At 42.7% G+C, this 20,949-nt stretch overlaps 1 protein-coding gene across 7 annotated transcripts in view; it reads left to right on the forward strand.

Moving 5' to 3' along the window:
- Unc13b (unc-13 homolog B) overlaps nucleotides 1-20,949 on the forward strand; it is a 207,763-nt gene that overhangs the window by 168,895 nt on the left and 17,919 nt on the right. For all 7 annotated transcript variants that reach the window (XM_051187633.1, XM_051187639.1, XM_051187635.1 and 4 more), the window contains 11 exons: nucleotides 4,700-4,746; nucleotides 7,335-7,413; nucleotides 9,561-9,635; nucleotides 10,087-10,306; nucleotides 11,726-11,953; nucleotides 12,515-12,656; nucleotides 14,173-14,342; nucleotides 14,740-14,855; nucleotides 15,148-15,311; nucleotides 15,880-16,030; nucleotides 18,184-18,252. In XM_051187633.1, coding sequence (XP_051043590.1) covers nucleotides 4,700-4,746; nucleotides 7,335-7,413; nucleotides 9,561-9,635; nucleotides 10,087-10,306; nucleotides 11,726-11,953; nucleotides 12,515-12,656; nucleotides 14,173-14,342; nucleotides 14,740-14,855; nucleotides 15,148-15,311; nucleotides 15,880-16,030; nucleotides 18,184-18,252 — 1,461 coding nt within the window. The remainder of the gene's footprint in view (nucleotides 1-4,699; nucleotides 4,747-7,334; nucleotides 7,414-9,560; nucleotides 9,636-10,086; nucleotides 10,307-11,725; nucleotides 11,954-12,514; nucleotides 12,657-14,172; nucleotides 14,343-14,739; nucleotides 14,856-15,147; nucleotides 15,312-15,879; nucleotides 16,031-18,183; nucleotides 18,253-20,949) is intronic.

Here is a 20,949-nt window from a genome sequence, read left to right on the forward strand (position 1 = left end):
CCTCCTAATAGCACCACCCCCTTTGGGCCCATTTTATTTCAAACCACCATACATACTTACTGAATAAAAAGAAGGAGGAATCCAGTTATCTTGCTCTAGGTGGGGGAAGATTATTTCAGGCCTTGGATATGAGGAAGTAAGAGGAGGTATTTTTGTGGTGGTGGTAGTGGTGTGTATGTGTATGTTTTTAAACATCCTGAATTTATACTGAGCATAACATAACCAGTAGTCCATTAATAGTATGCTAGGCTAAGTAGCGATATGAAAGTATGCTTAAACTACTGTTAGGGCAGCAGCCAGGGGGCAAATAGACTAGTGTAATGATAGGCTACAAATGATAGTAGTATCCAGTTAAGATTCAACATCTGTATTTATTTGTCATATTCTCATGGTGGAATTTGTCACGGCATGATATGGTAAGTACTAAAAAGAGGACAAAGATAAACAGGCCTTACATGCCTTAGTAGGACTTGATTGACTCCTACATGAATGAGCATCAGGAAAAGCTGTGTCAGGCTGATAGAACAGACTGAGTAAATAAATATGTGGATTTTTGACTATGTGAGAAAATGAGATTGTACAAAGTATATGGAAGTCCAAGAAAGTTGGTGTGAGAGGATAATTTTGGGATTGGGATCATGAAGCTGGAGTTTTCTTGTCCCGCCTGGTTCCGTCACCCTTCTCAGCCCCAAATCAGCACACAAAGACTTATATTGATTATTAAACTGTTGACTAATGGATGGCTAGGGCTTCTTATTGGCTAGCTCTGTCTTAATTATTAACCCATTTCTATAAACCTATGTATTTCCACATAGTCTGTCTCCTGCTACTCCTTTCTCCTCTTTCTGCCTACCTTTCCAGAATTCTCCCCATCTCCTAGTCCCACCTATCCTCCTGCCTCTATTGGCCAAACTGTTTTATTCATCAGCCAATAAGATAAACATATATACAGAAGGGCATGTCCCAAATCTTTAAGAGCTTGATGGCTTTGTCAGTTTATTACATCTTTAAAGAATTGATGTGTGTTTGTGTGTTTGTATGCGTGTGCATGTGCACACTTGGGCCTAAAGTTAATGTCAGGAGTCTTGATTGCCCTCCACCTTGTTTGTTGAGACAGGTTTCAGATGAACCCAGAACTTGATAATACAGCTAGTTTAACAAGCCATGTTGCTCAAAGACCTTCCATTTTTGCCTTCCAGACACTAGAGTTAAAGGTAGGGCATTTGAACTCCAGTCCTTAGGCTTGTGCAACAACATTTTAGCCACTGAGCCATTTCCTCAGCCATAAATTGATTGTATTTTATTCTTGAGAATAAAGTTTTGGAGAAATTGAGGTCAGGGAGAGGGTAGTCTGAATATGGTATGATATCTAGACTGTGTTTAAGAGGTGGAGAAGGAAGAAATATTTCCAGTTTGAGTCCATAGGGTCAAAGTATTTTTTGCCTGATTTTCTCATCCAGAGAGAAAAGTACCCTCAAGAGGGTGGGGTGTGGATGTGAAAGCTCTGTTCCTGCTCCAGGAAGTGTCTGCCTTTCAATCCTCACTCACCTTCCTGGCGCCACACTATTTGGGAGGATTCCTATTACTGAGTTCATTCTTCTGTCTGGACAAGTGATCCATTTGGCCATCAGAAATAGAGTTGAGAACTTATAAATTAGTTTCTCCTGTCTGTGACATGATAGTGATGGACTTTTCAAATGTAGAGAAAAGAAAGTGGAAGGGCCTAGATGGATGATTTCACAGAGAAAGAAGCCTGTGGACCTGGGCACATGTGGTCCTGTAAAGCAGAGTTGTCTCTGGTGAAAAGGAAAGGAGACCGTCTCCTGCTGTGACTTGCTTGACCAGTCTAAAAATGTCCGTTTCCCTTGGAATATTGTTATGAAAGTAATACACAGTAGTCAAACCTCAGATTGGAGTCATGGTTTTAGTGTCCACATCACTGTGATTTCTGTTAGAGCAGTTGACCTCCACGGTCTTCACAACTTGATCCTGGCTGTAACTCTAGGTCCTACTCCCAGACTACCAGAGTCCTATGCCCAGACTCCCTGAGCAAGTGCATGGCCAAGTCTGCACTGTGAAATGGAAAGGGGTCAGCCACCAAGCTTAGGGTTTGAGGACTTATATACGGATGAATTTAGCACCTGTGGCTTTTAAAGAAAGAAGGTACTGTATGCTCAGCAGCTTCTGCTACCTGCAGCAGGAGTCTGATTCTGTGACCTAGGCAGCCCTGACTCAACACAGACCACTCTAGAAAGAGGAAAAGGACAAGTGCAATCCCCAGGCAGACCTTTTCTTTTGCATTCAAGTACCCCCTGGATATTCAGACTAAAAGCCAGGTCAACCAACCCAGGAAGTAATGATTCTGGGAGCCAGTCAGGTGTCCTTTATGGCTCCTAGAATCCTCGCTGGAATTAATATTCAGAGTCCCTCTCCTCCATGTCCCTTAGGATTAGCTGCCATCCTTTTGGGTTTCCGTGATAGAACTGAATCTACTAACCTTTCTGCCCTTTTTGTTTTTTCCTGCTCTTTCTCTCCTACAGAAGGAAAGCAAGAAGCTCTTCAGGTTGTGCCTCTGGTCATTTGGGCCTATTGTTGTTTATTTTTTTATTGCTCTCTGAGTACTGTGTGTATGTATATGTGTGCATGACCTGTGCCTCTGAGCTATGGTTCACATTAGATAATCTGTTTTTCCAGAAAGAAGTTTGTATGCATGCTTATGCTGTGTGTGCTCATGCCACCTTCCCTGGAACCTAGTGAGAGAATGTGTGGGTGCTGGCATGGATGCCCATTCAATATAGCATGTGTGTGCTTCTACTTATATTCATTCTGACACTGCAACACATTGGATTGTCTTCCTCTTCTCCTAGTTTGCACAGTGTGTGTCCATTTCCTACTTGTTGTTGCCAACTCTGGCATATGTTGTAACCAAGCCCTGGCTGAGCCCAGCATGTTCACATACTTAATATTTGAGATTGGGAGCTACCACAGATATATTTTAGGGTTTGAGACCCTAAGTATGAAAGTGCTTCATGCTTTGTAGCTGGCTCCCTGACCTCTCTCTGGACATAAGCCTCTGTATATCTGTTGTATGGCTATCTCAAACCTTGTGAAGCACTAATGCCCTGTGCCTGTTAGCTTTGGCTCTTGAATTAGTGAGGATTTATGTTGCTTGTGACTTGGTGCCTAGCAAACACTGAATCCTGTTCCCATGAGTTCTGAACGTTAAGCACAGGATTCATGTTCACCTTGTCTTTTCTCCAGTTACACCTTCTGAGTATACCTTCTATAAGTATTTGGCTAGACTTCTTCCTGCTCCCTCCCTCCTTCAGTGTGCTGTGAATGCATGCTCTGTGCTTCTGCAAACTGTTGTCCTCTCTGAGCACAAGAAGTGTTCATGATCTGGGCCTAGATCCCAAAGACTTTTTAATTTATTTTTTGGTCTGTTTTCTGGAGCCAAGTAGTTTCTGGCAAATGTCTAATTCCAAGAATTTTTTAAAAAGGAGGTAAGAATCTGCTTAGTACAGTAGCTGCTTCCAAAGGGAAGATGTGTCCTGGTTGGTAGGGTCTAGCAATGCACTTTGCCTCTGCCCCCAGCTTCCTTGGGAGACTTGTTTCCCTTCGTTCTCACTCACTGTTCTCCTGTTGGCACATTCCTAGCCCTCCCCTCACCACTGCCATCCACTAGGGACCAGGACAGGAGGCAGATGAGGTGGGATAGGGATGGAGCACACAGGTAGGTTAAAGCTTAGACAAGCTGACAGGTGTTTAACTGAGGACCTTCAATCCAAAGTTCAACTGAGCTGGTGCCCTCCTTTCCATCACCTGTTGGCCCTGCTTTAGCTCCCCATATGGTTCTGTCAGCCTCATTCTGTCTGTCACCCCATCCAGAACTAACCACCCTATTTTTGTCCCCTTTCCAAAGCTCATTTGCATCAGGATAGTTAAGGAGTTGGGGTAGCTGGGGTAGAAGGAGCAAGCAAGCCAGGAGGCCACAGACATGCTGATACTGATTTCTTGTTCCTCAAAAGCCTACACAATGGCTTTCCTGGAGACCCCTGGAATCTCTTTCTTCTCTGCGCAGCTTAAAATATTTCCTTGTTGTTTGTTCGGTTTTGTGCTCCTGTTTTATGTAGCACCCTTTAAAAAGTGAGTTTTATTTTATTTTATTTGTAGCTGTTCTTTCCTTGATTGTTTGGTACCTCAGTTTTCAACTTCTCATCCTAAATTTTACTTAGTGTAAAATTCACCAGGATAATAACCCAATTATTTAATCTGCCCTATGACCTTTTAGTAGATAGTTTACAAAATGTAGGGACTAAACTCATTCTTACTTTTACATACTTAGCTTGAGGTTTGAGGACCCCCCCCCCAAGCCATGCCCAGTAAGGCCTGGGATCCCGAGAAAGGTCTTTCTCCTGCTGTTTCCCAGTTGCTTATATAAAGAGATAAGAGTTCAGCAGCTAGCTGTCCCCAGTGGGTCTTAACCATGGGACCTTTCCGTTTACTGTGGAGAAGAAAGTCAGGTACTGCTCACCATAGCAGTCCATTTGCTGCCCAAGGTAATAGGGCATTGGCTTAGACTTCAACCTGCCTCTGTAACAAAATGGTTGGTTCAAGTAGCCTACTTTGCTCATTGCCCAACCTATATCCACTCTCCCATTTTTCCCATGAGCTAACCTTTTTCTTTCTCTTTTTAAAGATTTCAGATGATGGTGACCCCTCTTTGCCTCAGTGGCTCCCAGAAGGGTAAGTGGTTTTCTGCAGACTTCCCGTGCATCCCATCTCTTTTCTCTGGGGATATGTGAGACAGATCCATATGCTGGACTGTGGCAAAGGAAGAGATCCCAGCATGGGTTGGCCAGTTCTCTGGGGTAGAGAAGAGAGCTGTGACTGACTCCTTAGAGGCTGAAGCAGGAGCTTTGTATTGCAATGTCTGAGCCAGGAGAGGTCGCATTAGCATTCACATCTTTGCCTGTGTAATCCCTCCCTCCCTCCCTCCCTCCCTCCCTTGTTCTTTTTTTTCTTCCTTCCTTTCTTTCTATTTATTTTTATAGCATTCACATCCATGCCTAATTTCTCTCTCTTTCTCTCTCTCTCTTTATTTTTTGATATGCATTGATTTTTTCTGCCTGCATCTATGAGGGTGTAGGATTCCCTAGAATTGGAGTTAGTTGTGAGCTACCATGTGGGTGCTAGGATATTGAATCCCAGTCCTCTGGAAGAGCAACCAGTGCTCTTAACCACTGAGCAATCATCCCCAGAAATATAATATCATAGTGGGGATATGTGCTTTCAATATAGAAAATAAAGGTATTAGAATAAATAAATTCATCTGAAAATTTTTCCTATTTCATTGTTGGTGTAACTGATTGGATTACTCTCTAGGCTCAGTCCTGCATTAGCTGTTACATCCCACTCCAGTCAAGACACAAGTGACATCCCTTTTGAGCTCTGTGTGTTCTGTCTGTGCTTTGTTTCTGACCCATGTGATTGTACCAGAGTCATTTTAAAACTCAACAACTTGTTCTCAAGAGAGGAGCTCGTGTCCCCCAGGACCTCTTCCTCCCTCAGCCCATTTAGTTTCCCTACCATCCCTTTCGTGTTGCCCCACAAAGACTTCTGATAGCAGCTTCTCAGCTGCCTCCTCCCACTCTTAACCAGGGAAGAATGTCAGATCACAAAGTTAGCTACTACTTTTTCACACACACTCCTTTGTCTTCTGTTGTCAAGGCAACTTGTTTGGAAAAGCCAGCCCTTTCCATCTCTTTCAAAAGTTAATTTGTTGAAAACAAAACAAACAAACAAAAAAACAGCAAAGCAAAACAAAAAACCTCTTGACTTAAGTATATGTAGTTGCTAAAATTCACTAATTCCTGTCACTAGTTACTTCTTTAGTGAACTTTAGGTTCTTCTAATAATTATGAAACATACACTTGCCAATAGAGCATATCCAAATTTGTTTTTAAATGAAATGCAAGGGTTTTCAAAAAATAATTTCCTCCTGTCTTCCTTTCTGTGCTTTCTAGGCCTCATAATCTCACTAAAACAAAGCCACTTCCTGTGCTGAGGGAGCTAGTTTACTAGACATCTGTGTGTTGAGTTGGTTATTCCCGTTCCTGGTCTTAAAGTAATTTGTGGCTTCCTTCTTTGCCCATATCTTAGACACATCTACTTATTTTTCTGGGACTTTTATCTTTACCAATTATGGTGTACAGCCCAGCTACCCAGTATCTCTAGCTCGTCATGGTAACTGGAAACAAATGTGTAATTAGTTGAGTGTGTTTGTATGCATCTGTAAGCTGAACACTTTTAAGCAGGAGGTCTGTGAGTTTGTGGCCACCCTTAGCTAGCTATATAGTGAATTCAGCCTTACTCAAAACAAAGCCAAGTACGTAAGGTTTGTTTGGGGGTACAGTTTGTTTATTCTCATTATAGTTCACAATTTCAACATTCAAAGAGCCAGTGACTTTTTTTTTCCTTTTTAACTGAAATGTATTTTGAAGAGGAGGAGGAATATTGGCAGAGGACACAGGGAGTTGGCAAAACTGTAGCCAAAATTCAGGTTATAGCAATATAAGACTGATACTCTGTTAGAGACATGATCTGTTTTTGTTTGTTCTTCTTTAGACAATGACAAAAAATAAGTATAGCAAAAGTGTAAAAGCTTTACAGGTCTTCAGTTGCTTTTGCTATACTTCTGGTTTCTGTTGATGGGTCTTTTGGTAGGTATTTAGGACTAATCTAGACTATCAGAGTCCCTTTGCTATTTCCCTCCTACCTCCACCCCTATAACTTTATAAGTCTCCTGTCTCATTTCCCCAGCCTATCTGAGTTATAAGAGCTCATCTCTCCATGGAGACCCTCTGTGTTGGTAGCCTTCAGTAGACAGAGTAAATGAGTCTGTTGCTGGTAGATTGAAGTCTCCTTCAGCATGTCATTGTATAGTGGTCTTACTTACCTAAGCAGCAGGCTCTTCTTGTAGAGCCACCTTGTGGGCTCTGTTGTAGCCTAGGCTGTATAATACTTCTCTTTGGGGAGTTCTCAGGTCTGTTGGAGCGGAAGCTCTCTTGGTCACCAGTTCCCAACTTACCTTTTGAAGTACAAGCATCTTTGAATAAACAAAGTGCCTTGAACTGTTCCTTTGAGACAAAAGAGCTCTCAGATCTTGGCTGAAATGACAGGAATCACTGAGGGACTAAAAGAAGGTCCCATTGCTCCTCTCTTGGTTAGTTCATTACCCTCTGAGCAGAGGAAGAGCAAGGATAATAGAACACAGGACCCGGCAGTAACTCAAGGTTAGGACTAATGATTTTGATGTTTTCTTCTCTCCTTAGGCCAGCTGGAGGGCTCTATGGCATTGACAGCATGCCAGATCTACGAAGAAAGAAGCCACTGCCACTTGTCAGTGATTTGGTGAGTGAAGACCCTGACCTTAGCTCAGGCAGCAGTCTTTGGGTGTATGCCCCACTAGAGCCTGACAAGCTGTCAGGATTAGAATCAGTCATTTCAGACTTACTGATACTTAATGGTGGTTTCAGTGGGGCTTAGCTCTAACTTACTCACAAGACAGGGCCCTGGGTTCTTCAATGGGTCAAATTCCTGCCCGAACAATTGTAGCTTATGCCTTAAATACTCAATTCAGAGAACTTACATCAGGTATCTTAATTCCTCCAGGTAGCTCTGCAACCTTTGATAACCTGAAATGGAAACTGACCCCAACCCCCAGCCCTTAATTTAGATTACTGATCCTGGTGTATGATATGAATAACTGGAGCTTGATCCTTCCTAGAAGTCAAATGAAAGTCTCCTAAAACATGAGTTCTGTAGACTGTATCTTAACCCAAGACATTGAGGAGAACTGATATAAAAACACTTGTGGAACTGAAGTGCATTAGGGTTAGGAGTTAAAGGTGCTCTTGAAACCTCCAGGATGACCAAAACCTTCTATTCTAGACCATTCTTTCTAAATCAGGATCAATATGAGGAATTATCTGTAGCCTGTAAGTGGTAGGAATAGAGTGGGACCCAGCCTTTCCCAGAGCCTCTGAGCTCTAAGGCCAGATACGAGGTGTGAGGGTTCAGTAAGACTTGAATCCTCCTCTTTTCCTGTTTTCTACTCCCGTTACTCTTACTTCTCTCTGTTCTGTCCGTTCTGATTTTCCTATCCACTCATTTTCTTTCTTTTCCTATTCTCTGTTCTCTTTTTCTCCTACCAGTTTCTCTTTCCTTCACTGGGTGAATGGAAATGTCGTTTACCTTTTTCTCATCACCATTTCTTTCTTTACTTATTTCCTACTATTTCTGTATCTTCTTTCTCGTTCTCTCCCCCCCCCCCCCCCCCCCCTCTTTTTTTTTTTTTTTTTTTTTGTGTGTGTACCTTATCTTCTACCAGGTTTTCATCTAGCTTGTAGAAAATGAATTCCGATATTATATTTTCCTTATTATCTTCTAACTTGCATTTACATTTTTTCTTTCTTTTTACTCTTTTATCACTAGACCCCCATCCCACCCCGTTCTCCACAAGCAGGTCTAGATCATGTCTCGTTTTCCCTCCTCTGTCTTTTAGCTTTGCCTGTTTTTCACTTTGAGGCATAAGTGCCCTGAGACATAAGTGAGACCTGGGCCCTAGGCAGCTCTCTGGGTCAAAGACAGTTTTTAGTAGACAGAATGATTAGAACATGTCCCTATGGTAAACTGGAAGAAGAGCCCCTTAATTGCCTCTGAAGGTTTTTATGCCCTTTGGGGACTTTAACATCATGTTGTTCCTTTCTTTGCTTTCCTCTACACAGGCTATGGTGAGTGCACCCAGAGCCCTTCCCCATCCTTTTAAGAGTTCACATTCCTAAGTTATTTGGGCCCCTCTCTGCTGATGTTTTGTTGAGGCTCTTGAGTTCTGCCTGCTCAATGTCTGCTGCCTTAATGAAGTCATGTGTCTTCCAGGGGCCACCTTTAGGACTTGGGCTTGGCAGAAACATAGAGTGCCTCTACATAAGAACCTGGCTAGCAGGACAGCCCCAGTTCTCGAATTTTACTCTCTGTCCTGTGTGGCCTCAACTTCCCCTTTTATTTGTCAAATAACCTGTTTATTTGGGCTGCTGGCCTTTATTTCCCTGTGGGTTGGGTGTGGGGAGGTACCTGGGCATGGGAATCAGCATGGACGGCTCTTGTATATGACTCTGAGAACTTGTGTGTGTGTGTGTGTGTGTGTGTGTGTGTATCTCATTCTTATGACCTGTTTCTTACTGTAATTCCAAGCTTTTCATTTTCCCTTTGCCTTCTCATAGACAAGGAGTTTCTATGGGATAAGTCACCCAAAGAATAGTGAAAGAGGAAAGCCCTTTGCATGGTGGATATCCTGAAAGAAGGACTGTTCCAACATTGCTAGAACAGTCCCCATGAGGGCCTTGGGTTTTACATCTTAACCTGGAATTCTATCACCTATTACCCAGGGGTAGTTGAATGGTATCTGTTAGTCAAGTGGCTTTAGAAACTGAAGCTGTGTCCCCAGGACTCTGCTCTTCTGTGGCAGTCTAAGTTAACAGGAAGCTCTTCCCTCACAGTCACTGGTTCAGTCAAGGAAAGCGGGGATTACTTCTGCAATGGCTACACGTACCTCTCTCAAGGATGAAGAACTGGTGAGTAACTTATGAACTTTTATGAGTCTATTGGCCTCAGGATTGATCATCTTTGTAGCCATACTAAGTATGAATTTTAGAATTCTGGGTGTATATTGTTGCCAAGATAGTATATGGCCTTAATTTTCTACATTGGGAGAAATGAGAGTCCAGATTAGAGTATTAAAGCATATGACCACTGATCTTGGGTTTTATAGTGAGCCTTTTACCCTCTGTTTCCCTAAAGTGAATAAATGTTCTGATTCAACAATGGACCTGCATTGGGTGACCAGAAGTACGTTTAAAAGGGCCTTCTCTGTGCCAGGCAGGGCTCTGGGCTGGTTCAGGCTAGAGTATGTTATCCATTGCCAGAGAAGAAACCAGGGACATGACTGTCCATAAGGTATCAGCCCTGGCACTTTCCAGCACGATCATACAGTTGTTGGTATGTGATGGGCCGTGTGTCTTTCAGAAATCCCATGTGTATAAGAAAACCCTGCAGGCCTTAATCTATCCCATCTCGTGTACCACACCCCACAACTTTGAGGTCTGGTCAGCTACTACTCCTACCTACTGCTATGAGTGTGAAGGATTGCTCTGGGGCCTTGCCCGGCAAGGCATGCGCTGCAGTGAGTGTGGAGTCAAGTGCCATGAGAAGTGCCAGGATCTGCTCAATGCCGATTGCCTACAACGTGAGTGATCCCATTGGGTGAGGATTGGGGAGCAGGGGCAGCAGGGTCTTTCTAACACCATCTGCAGCCAAGAGAAGCGCCATCTGATGTATTATTTCTCTATTCTACCTTATTCTGAGGGCTGCTGAATCAAGAGATACTGCCTTTCCAAACACTGGGCCTTACAGCACACACACACCCCCCCAACTTCCTTTAGAGAAAATCCTTCAGACTTTCTATAGCCTTCTGATGGAGCTTGAGTCTCTTGCAGCATTCATTTGGTTCCAGAGGCTCCGTTTGAATAGTATACACCCAGAGAAGCCTCCCTTAGGTCTTTTAGATCCTAGGAGACAGAATTTATTCCTTGTAGATGTAGAAGTTTCAGGTAGATGGAGCAACAGTCTAGAAGGAAAGTGTGCCAGGCTCCCAACTACATATGTCACGTGTGCTGCTGATGGTGTTGGAGCATAGGAACAGGAAAAGCAACAAGTTCCTAACAGGGAAGGTAATAATACTCCAAGTTCTTGCCACTCTGCCTATCCTTTACTGAGCTTGCTCTCAAAGAGGCCAGATTCCAGGAAGAATGATGGTAAAAGAATGTAGGGAAGTAGTCTCTTAGCCCTCTATGTCTCCCAGCTGTTACTCAGCCTACTCATAATGTTTTAAAGATTGTAGTAAAATCAAATAATAATTGTGACTATTTCTTGAGCAATTGCTAAGTGTGAGGTCCCTGGTTGCATGCTGGGAAAGAAGGTGTATTTCAATCCTGAGCCAGACATGATGGGACATTCCCTTAATCCCAACACTTGGGAGTCAGAAGCAGGCAGATCTCAGTGAGTTCAAGGCCAGCCTGGATGACATAGTGAGTTCTAAGACAATAAAGGCTAGCTAGTAACATAGTGAGGCCTTGTTTCAAAACAGAAAGAAAGAAAGAAAGAAAGAAAGAAAGAAAGAAAGAAAGAAAGAGGAAAGAAAGGAAGAAAAGAAAAGGAGAAAAGTAAAGTAAAAGAAAAAATTATAAGAGTTAAGTACCACTGTTTTCTCATAAAGGAAAAAAAAATGGTTCACAATGCTAGGAGTGGTTGAGCTAAGATTTAAACCCAAGTCTAACACTAAAGATCCTATCTTCTTATCATGCTACATGATTTGTTGAGATTAAAAGCACTAGAACCATAGAGCACGACCCAATTGGCAGGTAAGATTGGCAGTATTGTCATGGCCACCTACATGGCTCCATGACATCTGAGACACCCTTTAAATTGTGTTTTAAACTCCTCTGGCCAGACAGCAGGCACCATAGAGATTGCATTTTCATAGGAAATTCACAGTATCCTTCAGCTTCTCCCATTGCTTCATGCCTCTTCCTGACACCTCTTCCTGGCTTGGCTTGATCTGGGAGGTGGCCCCTTGCTTAGTTCTGCTTTCTGGGCTATCCTTCAGGGGCTGCTGAAAAGAGCTCTAAGCATGGGGCTGAGGACCGGACGCAGAACATTATCATGGCCATGAAGGACCGTATGAAGATCCGAGAGCGGAATAAACCAGAGATCTTTGAGGTTATCCGAGATGTCTTCACAGTGAGCAAAGTTGCCCATGTACAACAGATGAAAACAGTAAAGCAAAGTGTCCTGGATGGCACCTCCAAATGGTCAGCCAAAATTACCATCACTGGTAAGCAAGCTAAAGTCTGAGGACTTAGGGAGACTATGGGGAAAGTATGAGGAAAAGGGGTTGAGGAGAAAGAAGCTATAACTGAGAAAAAAGGAGAATCCTATCATTCGTCACACCTCCCCCATTTAGATCCTGGTGCTGGAAGAGGCAAACACTCACAAGCAATATGAACCATAATACAAGGTGCACATCTGACATTGTGCACTCGGTTGACAGTTGGATTTTATAAAAACTGCGGGTGGGAAGAAAACCAGAAACTTGTTCACCAGTGGTTTGCTAGTAAGGTGGGTGGAGCTGAAACGTGTACATTAGAGGATTAAGGACCAGTGGGGTGGTCATTGGTCAAGAAGTGCTGAGAGAAGGAGCTAGATGAGATTCTGGAACTAAACTTTGAGGGAAAGGCTGGTAGCCCATCGCTAAGGATAGGTATGGAGAAATAAGGTTGAGCTTGCACATGTAGGAAGGCACTCTAAGTTGGGGAGAATGTGGATAGAGCTATGGGAGCTTGTGCCTTAACTCTGAAATGTACTTTGGACCTTCTGATTTGTGCTTGGGTTGTAGTGGTTTGTGCCCAGGGCCTACAAGCCAAAGATAAAACAGGATCCAGTGACCCTTATGTGACTGTGCAAGTTGGGAAAACCAAGAAGCGCACCAAAACCATTTTTGGAAATTTGAATCCTGTTTGGGAGGAGAAGTTCCATTTGTAAGTCACAAAGGGGCGGGCATACATGACTATCTACCTAGAAATAGCTATGTTTTAGAAGCGGTATTAGAACCCATTTTTCTGGCTTGAGCTCTAAGACTGGACAAAGACTGGAGGTTCTCACCTGCTTTTACTGGGGTACTTCTCACAGCCTTTGGTGGTTTACCCAAGCCCTGTATTAGCTAGGTCAGTTTATGGGCCCTGGTGCTTTTTCTAACACTTGAAAATTTTTACTGCTACCCTGTGACCACTTCCTAACTCTGCCTAGGAAGTATTACGTTTTTCTCAGGAGTGAGGAAAGAGTGTCTGGGCCTGTAACTGGATAATTGTGCTTGAAGATCACAATCTTGGGTCTGGAGATGTTTCCCTCTCTCTTAAGGACATTCTTTCTTCCTGTCCCAGAATATTCCTCTATTCCTTTCCCCTTATCTCTCTTTCTTAGAGACTATTTCACTATATCCTAGGACTTGGATGAACATCTGGGGTGGCCAGATGGTTTTGTCTTGCACCCCTACTCCCCAAGGTATAAGATCAGGACTTTGGGCCTGAATCTGCTGCGTAGGCTGGCTATATGGAGAGCAGGTTCTGCTGACTCCTCTGAGCACTCATAGAAAGGGATTGGGATATAGTGAAATTACTCCCCAGTCCAGGGAACAGTTACTGAGGGAAGCACTTATTTGTTTGAGAATCCGAATAGTTCCTACTTCACTGCTTTCATATGGCTACTTTAAAATGAACTAGTTTATAGTTGTCATCGTTTACTCATTATAGATGAGCAGTTTATTCAGTTCCTATTCTATGCAAGATACTTTGCATGATCCTATTCGTCTCAGACTGAGTAACACAGTTTCTGTCTTCAAGAAGTGCATAATCGATTTATTCATTTTTTTTTCAGTAGAGAAGTAGTTATGCTATAGCATTTTAATGGAAATATCTTGAATATGGAAAGAAATAAGAACAAAGTAGAACCAGTAAAATATTCTGCTTAGTACTGGTTTGGGGTGAGGATCCAAGACCCAAAAACCACTTCTGGGGAGAAGAACAAAATTGGAGATCTAGGCATCTCCCTTCTCCAAAAATACCACAGGAGAGATAGCCATCCGAGGGAATAAAGCATGCTAGAAGTTCATAAGCACAGAGTTAGATACATGAGGGGATTAAAAACCTAAGCAGATATGACCTGATGACCCTACCAGGATCATGAAGCACTTCATGTCTTGGACTCTGAGGAAGGAACTAGCAGTTGCTTTCTGAAGCCCTTTGGTGTTGTTTTGTTGGAGTTTCTTATATAGTTAGCTGCATAAGAAGCCAGAACTAAATATAACTACTTATTTCCTTCCCATTTCTAAGGATTGTAAACCTTTTGCTTGGGTAGACTAATTCATTTGGAATTTGACCGTCAGAGTCTGCCGTATTTTCCCTTCCTCTTTCAGTGCATTTGGTGGAGCTGTAGGGTGGAGCTATACTGATGTTGCTAGGTCTGCCCAACCTAACTCTCTGTCTGCTTCTTTCTCAGTGAGTGCCACAACTCTTCTGATCGCATTAAGGTACGTGTGTGGGATGAGGATGATGACATCAAATCCAGAGTAAAACAGCGGCTAAAGCGGGAGTCTGATGATTTCCTTGGCCAAACCATCATTGAGGTTCGGACACTGAGTGGAGAGATGGATGTCTGGTACAATCTGGGTGAGGAAACTGAACCATAAAATGTTACTGTGGCTGAAGACCATGCAGAGGGATCTAGGAAATCTACCAAATCACCAAACTCCAGATCTTACTCTGTACAGGGCCTGTCTCACCTTTAGAGTGCTGACCATTGGTAGTGGTAGAAAACAGAGAGTGTCAATGGCTAAAAGGCACTCTAGCTTGTACATTCCCCAAATTTCCAATCGTTTAGTCTCCACCCTAACCCCTGTAAGTCTCTGACCACTCCTGTTCTTCCACTTAGTACAGCGTTATTCATAGACTGGACAGATGCCCACTTGTGTTGGTGCCATCCCCCTTGAATTAAACCAAGATGGGGTTGCCTGCACTGTCTGTAGTTGTGATGCTATGAATACCAAGTTTGTTTTTTCTTTTGTAGAGAAGAGGACAGACAAGTCTGCTGTCTCAGGGGCTATCCGACTACAAATCAGTGTGGAGATCAAGGGAGAGGAGAAGGTAGCCCCATACCATGTACAATATACATGTCTCCATGAGGTGAGCAACACTTTGTAAATGGAGAGCTGGAAAGCAGGGGTGGGCTTTTGACCATAACTAAGGTTTTTAGGAGTTAGAGATCTAGGACCATTTTTATTGTTTTATTAGTGGCACATTGTGCTATTTTGGATAGCCTGAGAAACTAGACCAATGGTTCTTTGCTTTTACTGTGAGAACTATCTGCTATAACAATTGGAAGGACTGAGCAATGACAGGAAGAAGAAATTTCTGCTGAAATGTTCATTTATGATATGCTTATAACCCTTCTTTCTCTCTGCTCTGTGTCCTGCAGAACCTTTTCCATTACCTCACAGACATTCAGGGCAGTGGAGGCGTCTGGATCCCAGAAGCTCGGGGTGATGATGCATGGAAGGTGTACTTTGATGAGACAGCCCAAGAAATTGTGGATGAATTTGCCATGCGCTATGGCATCGAGTCCATATATCAGGCTATGACGTGAGGCTCCCCTGGGGTCCTACTAATGCTTTGGGTAGCTAGTGAAGGCACAAGACATAGCAGACACGTGCTTAGTAGCCATAAAGTGCAGTGATGCCATAATTTACTCTTTGAGCTGGCTAGAATGTGGCTGTGCCTCGAGACAAAGAAGCATACATTAGAAAGGGATTTTTCTGTATACCAGACAAGATCATGGAGAGGGGCATGAATGAGTATACAAAGACACAGACCCAGATATCACAGGTCTGAGAAAATACAGCATGCTTTTGCCCATGTACACATGTGCATAGCTAACAAGCTGACCTAAATTGAGATAACAAAGCACTCTGCACTATAGCAAAAATATTTCTCTGTGGAATGCACTAATGTTCCTATTATAGAAATTCTTGTTTATTGAGAGACGCATCAATTGATGATACCACCATAGAGATGTACATAGGAATCCATAGTGCATAAGTAGAGGGAGGTGATTGCCTTGGTTTTACTTCCACGAACTTTAATTGGGGTCTTACTTGGCTTCTGCTGCAAATCATGAAAAGTCTCTGAGAATGCAGATTCTGTTTTTCAGGCATTTTGCATGTTTGTCATCAAAATACATGTGTCCTGGTGTACCAGCTGTGATGAGCACCTTACTGGCCAACATCAATGCCTATTATGCTCACACTACTGCCTCCACTAATGTCTCTGCATCTGATCGTTTCTCGGCCTCCAATTTTGGTGTGAGTATGATGAAATACGTATGCCCAAATGCTGTCAGTTGATGGTTTATTATGTTCTGGCCAGTTGTATAGATTGACTGATGTGCCTAATAGTCAGATAGTTGATATCTTGAAAGACAACACTTTTTTTCTTCTAGTTAAGATAATTAATAGATTATCTTCAGGCTCTAGAAAATGATGGCACCACTATGCTCTAGAAGACATTGCTGTGTGGGCCCAGGCTTACCCCTGTAGTCAGGACCTTAGTTGAATCATGATGTTGTTTAGTCTTACAGTCTTTACACAGAATGTCACCTGACATGAATTCAGGATAAACAAGATGACTGATATCCCCACAGTCCACTGCATCTGTGATTCCTGACTTTTGGTATTTATAATGTTTTTGTTGTTAATAGAGTTTTTCTGTAAATGAATTAATGTAATTGATTAAGCCAATCAGGTCTCATTATATATTGATCTATTAATGTAATCAATATAATGAGTTCTGGAAATGTGCTAACAGCCTACAAGTGTGTGATTCCATATTTAATGATGCTTTTTTCTGTGAAAACCAACTGTTAAAACAGTATGAGTTATATATTTTAATATTAAAATACACAATAAGGAAAATTACATGGAACTTGGTTAAAAGAAAGACTTCTTGTGTCTTTCTGACCATCTTCACTATTTTCTCTCCCATCATCATTGCTAGACTCTGGCTGTTAAGAATGCCCCAGGATATCTGGGTAGTAGTGGAGTACACCTTAATCCTATCACTTGGAAGGTAGAGGCAGGTAGATCTCTGAGTTCAAGGATAGCCTGATCTACAGAGTGAGTTCCAGAACAGTCAGGGCTATACAGAAGCCCTGTCTTGACCCCCCCACCCAAAAAAAAGAATGGCCAAGAAGTTCCTTGGCACCACTATGGCAAGGAAGAGGTGGAGACCCCCGCCTCTGTCCTATTCTGTCCCTTCAGGCCCCAAGGCTATGTAGACTGAGAGGACACTGGCCTCACATTGCTGGCTGCAGTTGTGGGAAGGTGGGACTCAGAGGGCGGGGGATCTTATAGGGAAGTGAGGCAAGGGGCCAGTGATGGAATGAGAAAAATCAGAATGTGGTATTCTGTAGGAAAGTGTCCTGAGGGGAGGGAGCTTGGGAGCTGGGGCGTGTCTGATTGAGGCCAGGATGACAAAGTGAAGGTAACTGGAAGTTTTGGTGCCTACTGCTCTTGTCCATCTGTATGCCTGGCTTCTTATCCCCACTTTGGGCTGATAGCTGCTCATTGGCAGGGCTTGGAGATGGGCTGACTTTTCCTAGCCCTTCCAAAGTACTCGCTACCTGCAAGGAAGCTGGGAGGGCTCTTAAGGGACTTGGAGGCCCAGGGCTCTGAGATACTTTTGAAGACTATACTTGGCCTCTGTATCCTGAGTCCCACATCATCTAACCCTGACAATCCCAGACCTCTCTTCCAATGTCCCTGTGAGCCATTTTGGGATTGTCTTTTCTTCCTAGTCATATGGGTCAAACCAAGGATGACTCCGCTAGATGACCTTTACCTTAGGCCTCCCCAGACTATGTTGCTCGGGTTGGGAAAAGCAAAGCAGAAACTACCTCATCAAGGTCCCCAGGATGAGGTCCCTTCCCAGCCTTGAGTCCTTTGTTCAGTGGACCTGCTCCACAAGTCCTTAGACCCACAGGATGCGGCTGGTGCTCAGCGACACACAGTTCCCCAGCCCTGCTCATTCATATCACTAATTTCTGCCAATGTTCTTTAGTGCCTTGGAGGTTTCCATCATCCTTCCAGATGTGGTGTGAAGATTCCACTCATCAACAAATTCTTTATTTTAAAGCTAAAAAAGCCCTAACTGAGTCAGGAGCAAGTGAGAAAGTGTTTGAATTTCCTTTGCCTGACTACGATGAAATAAGGTTTCAAATAAATAAAGATAAACTTACTGGTCACATTCTTATATTTAGAAAGAGAATTTTCCCTTTCCAGGGACTTGAATGTCTCTTTGTCAGTGTGAAAATGTTTCCTAGTTTAAGACAATGTTGCTAAAAACATGGAACAGGATTCACCTAGTGTCTTTTCTTTTCAATCATTTTTCCCATGAACAGAGATCAGAAAAGATGTGTTGCCCCCTCCCCACTCTTTGTTTTATTCTTTCTCACCCTCAGAAAGAGAGATTTGTAAAACTGCTGGATCAACTACACAACTCGCTGAGGATAGACCTCTCTACATATAGGGTATGTAATATCAAACTCAATCTGGAAGACATGGGAAAATCTTAGTTATAGGATGAAATGCAGGAAAACTGATCTGTGCCCACCTGGATGCCCAATACCATTAATACCCATGGTTGTTTACTGCAGCCCAGGATGCCAGCTCCCAGCTCTGCACCCAGGGTTGCAAAAAAGAATGCCTTCAAAGCAGCAGGACTTAGAAAATTTTCTTCTCTGTGGACTAGACTTTTCTCTCCAAGGGTAAATAAGGAAACATGCTCTTTCCTGATGGTAACCTTCTCTTTCACTTCATCTTGAATAATCTCTCTCTCAACAATCTCTCTACACAATTACATCTCTTGGCATACAATTACATATCTCTTTCTACATACATGCATCTCTCTTCTACACAGCCATACATCTCTAAACACAGTTATATCTGTTTTCCCAGTGACATCTCCCTCCCAAGCTACATCTACCTTCTACACAGTCACACATCTCCATGCACAGTTACATTTTTTTCTACATAGCTCCACATCTCTCTCTACACACATCTCTCTTCTACACATTCATCTTCTTTCTAGTCTGCTACATTTCTTCACACATAGCTGCATCTCCTATGTCACTCACCCACTCACTCACTCACCCTCATTCTCTCTCTTTCTCTCACTCACTCTCATTCACTCACTCACTCACTCTCATTCATTCACTCCCTTACTCTTATTAATTCACTCACTCTCATTCATTCACTCACTCTCATTCACTCACTCACTCACCTCCTACATCTCTCACACTTCTTTCTCAAACTCTCACATTTCTCTCTCCATCACACTTCTTACATCTTTCCTACATCTCCCCCCTACAGCAAAGCCTCTGGATAAGTATGAATCACATTTTCAAGGTCTTATAGTACTTCTTGAGTAAACAATAAGAAACAGAACCAAACTGATCACACAGTTTCTCTCAGGCTAGAGAGGTTGCACTGATGAGGCATGGTGAGTAAAGTAAGCATGGAGTTGAGTGGTCAGGATTCTCAGACAGAAAGTGACTTTGAAATTCAGAACTTAAACAATTGGTCCAACCTTGAGGTTGTAAGTATATGCAGAAAGTCCATTGCTGAGGAAGTTATGTCTACTAAAGTTGCTCTGTGCCTGACCTTTAATCAGCAATTAACCCCTGGGAAATTGTCCTTGTGTATTCATCTCCAGGGGCAACCAGTTTGCTTTTAATTTGTTCTGAAGTCTAAACTCTAGCTGTCTTTGTGACTGAGAATACTATTACTTTCCTATGGCAGTCTGAGTAATGAAAACAATCTTAGTATTATTTCTAGTAATTAGAATTATACAATTAAGCAGAAATCATCTTCCTGACCATCCACAGCTATATGTGTGCCTGGTAGATGGAATATATATGTATAAGATAAACACACAAGTGGTGGGAAAAATACCCATAGTGGCACCTGAGAAAAACTACAGACAGAAATAACCAGTCATTTACAGTCAGTGACCCTATGGTCTTTGGCAAGTGGGGCTCCCCATCAGAGAGTTAGTCATCTAGTAGGTTGGCCTGTTAAATACTAGTTGTTCCCTGCTATATATTCTTAGTGGCCTCTGATAAAGCCATTGCTACCAGCAGCTCTCAGCAGTTCTCCTGACTACAAGGATCATTACAGTGTATAAATAGCACATATGGCTACTTTTAGTGGAGAGCTGGCTTTCCAACCTTTGTAAGGAGTATGGCTTTTCCTGCCCGCCGCCAGTCTTGTCCCGCCACTGCGCCAGCCCCAAATAACACACTGAGTCTCTGTATTAGATATAATTCTGTTGGCCAGTTATTTGTTTCTTATCGGCTAGCTCTGTCTTAAGTATTAACCCATTTCTATGTATTTCCACGTGGTCTTACTGAGAGCGGAGGAATGGCAGTTCTGTTCTCTCCAGACTCTGCATCTTGACTCCTCCTTACTACTTCCTCTTTCCTCCTTGTCTCCTATCCCGCCTATCTAGCTTTCCTATTGGCCAACAGTGTTTTATTCATTAACCAGTATGAGAAACATATATACATAATGACATCTCCCATCAAACCTTAGTCATCACTTTCCAATGACATACTCTCTCCCAGAATTTCCCTTAAAATGTTAGATACTTAGCTGAATCTCTTTTTTCTTCCTTCCTTTCTTTTTATTTCTTTTTCCTTTTGTTCTTTTCAATTCCTAAGAGACATATGAATTTTTGGCTAGGGGAAGAAAGAGTATACTGTCTTGGACAAATAAACTGTGTTAGGTGTTATACTTTTTTTCTGGTATAGGAGGAAATAGATGTAGGATGATGGGTACCCAAGATAGCACAGGATGAGAAAATGGACAGCTTCTCAGCTCCTCCTAAGTTGGATCCTCCTTACAATGGCTTCATCACTTATTAGGAATTTCCACAGCAGACAATACATGCACATTAGGAAGTAAGTGCAAGGGCAGCCTCCACCTTAACAAAAGTGTGGTTATCTGCACTTAAGGAGTAGTGATTATATCTTATCTTTGGCATTGGTAGCCATCCATAGTCTTAAAGTTCACAGAGTGGATGATAGCTCATTCTTTCCTTTCAGCTCTCCATGGCAGCTTCCTCCTAAAATTCATGTCGAATAGAATAAGCTATGACATAAAGCAAAGTCGTAAAGAATTCACATCAAAGGGTTTGCTCAGAACTCTGCCAACAGCTGGTAGCAGAG

The sequence above is a fragment of the Phodopus roborovskii genome, unplaced genomic scaffold, assembly GCF_943737965.1.
Source record: "Phodopus roborovskii unplaced genomic scaffold, PHOROB, whole genome shotgun sequence".
NCBI classification, from domain to species: Eukaryota; Metazoa; Chordata; class Mammalia; order Rodentia; family Cricetidae; genus Phodopus; species Phodopus roborovskii.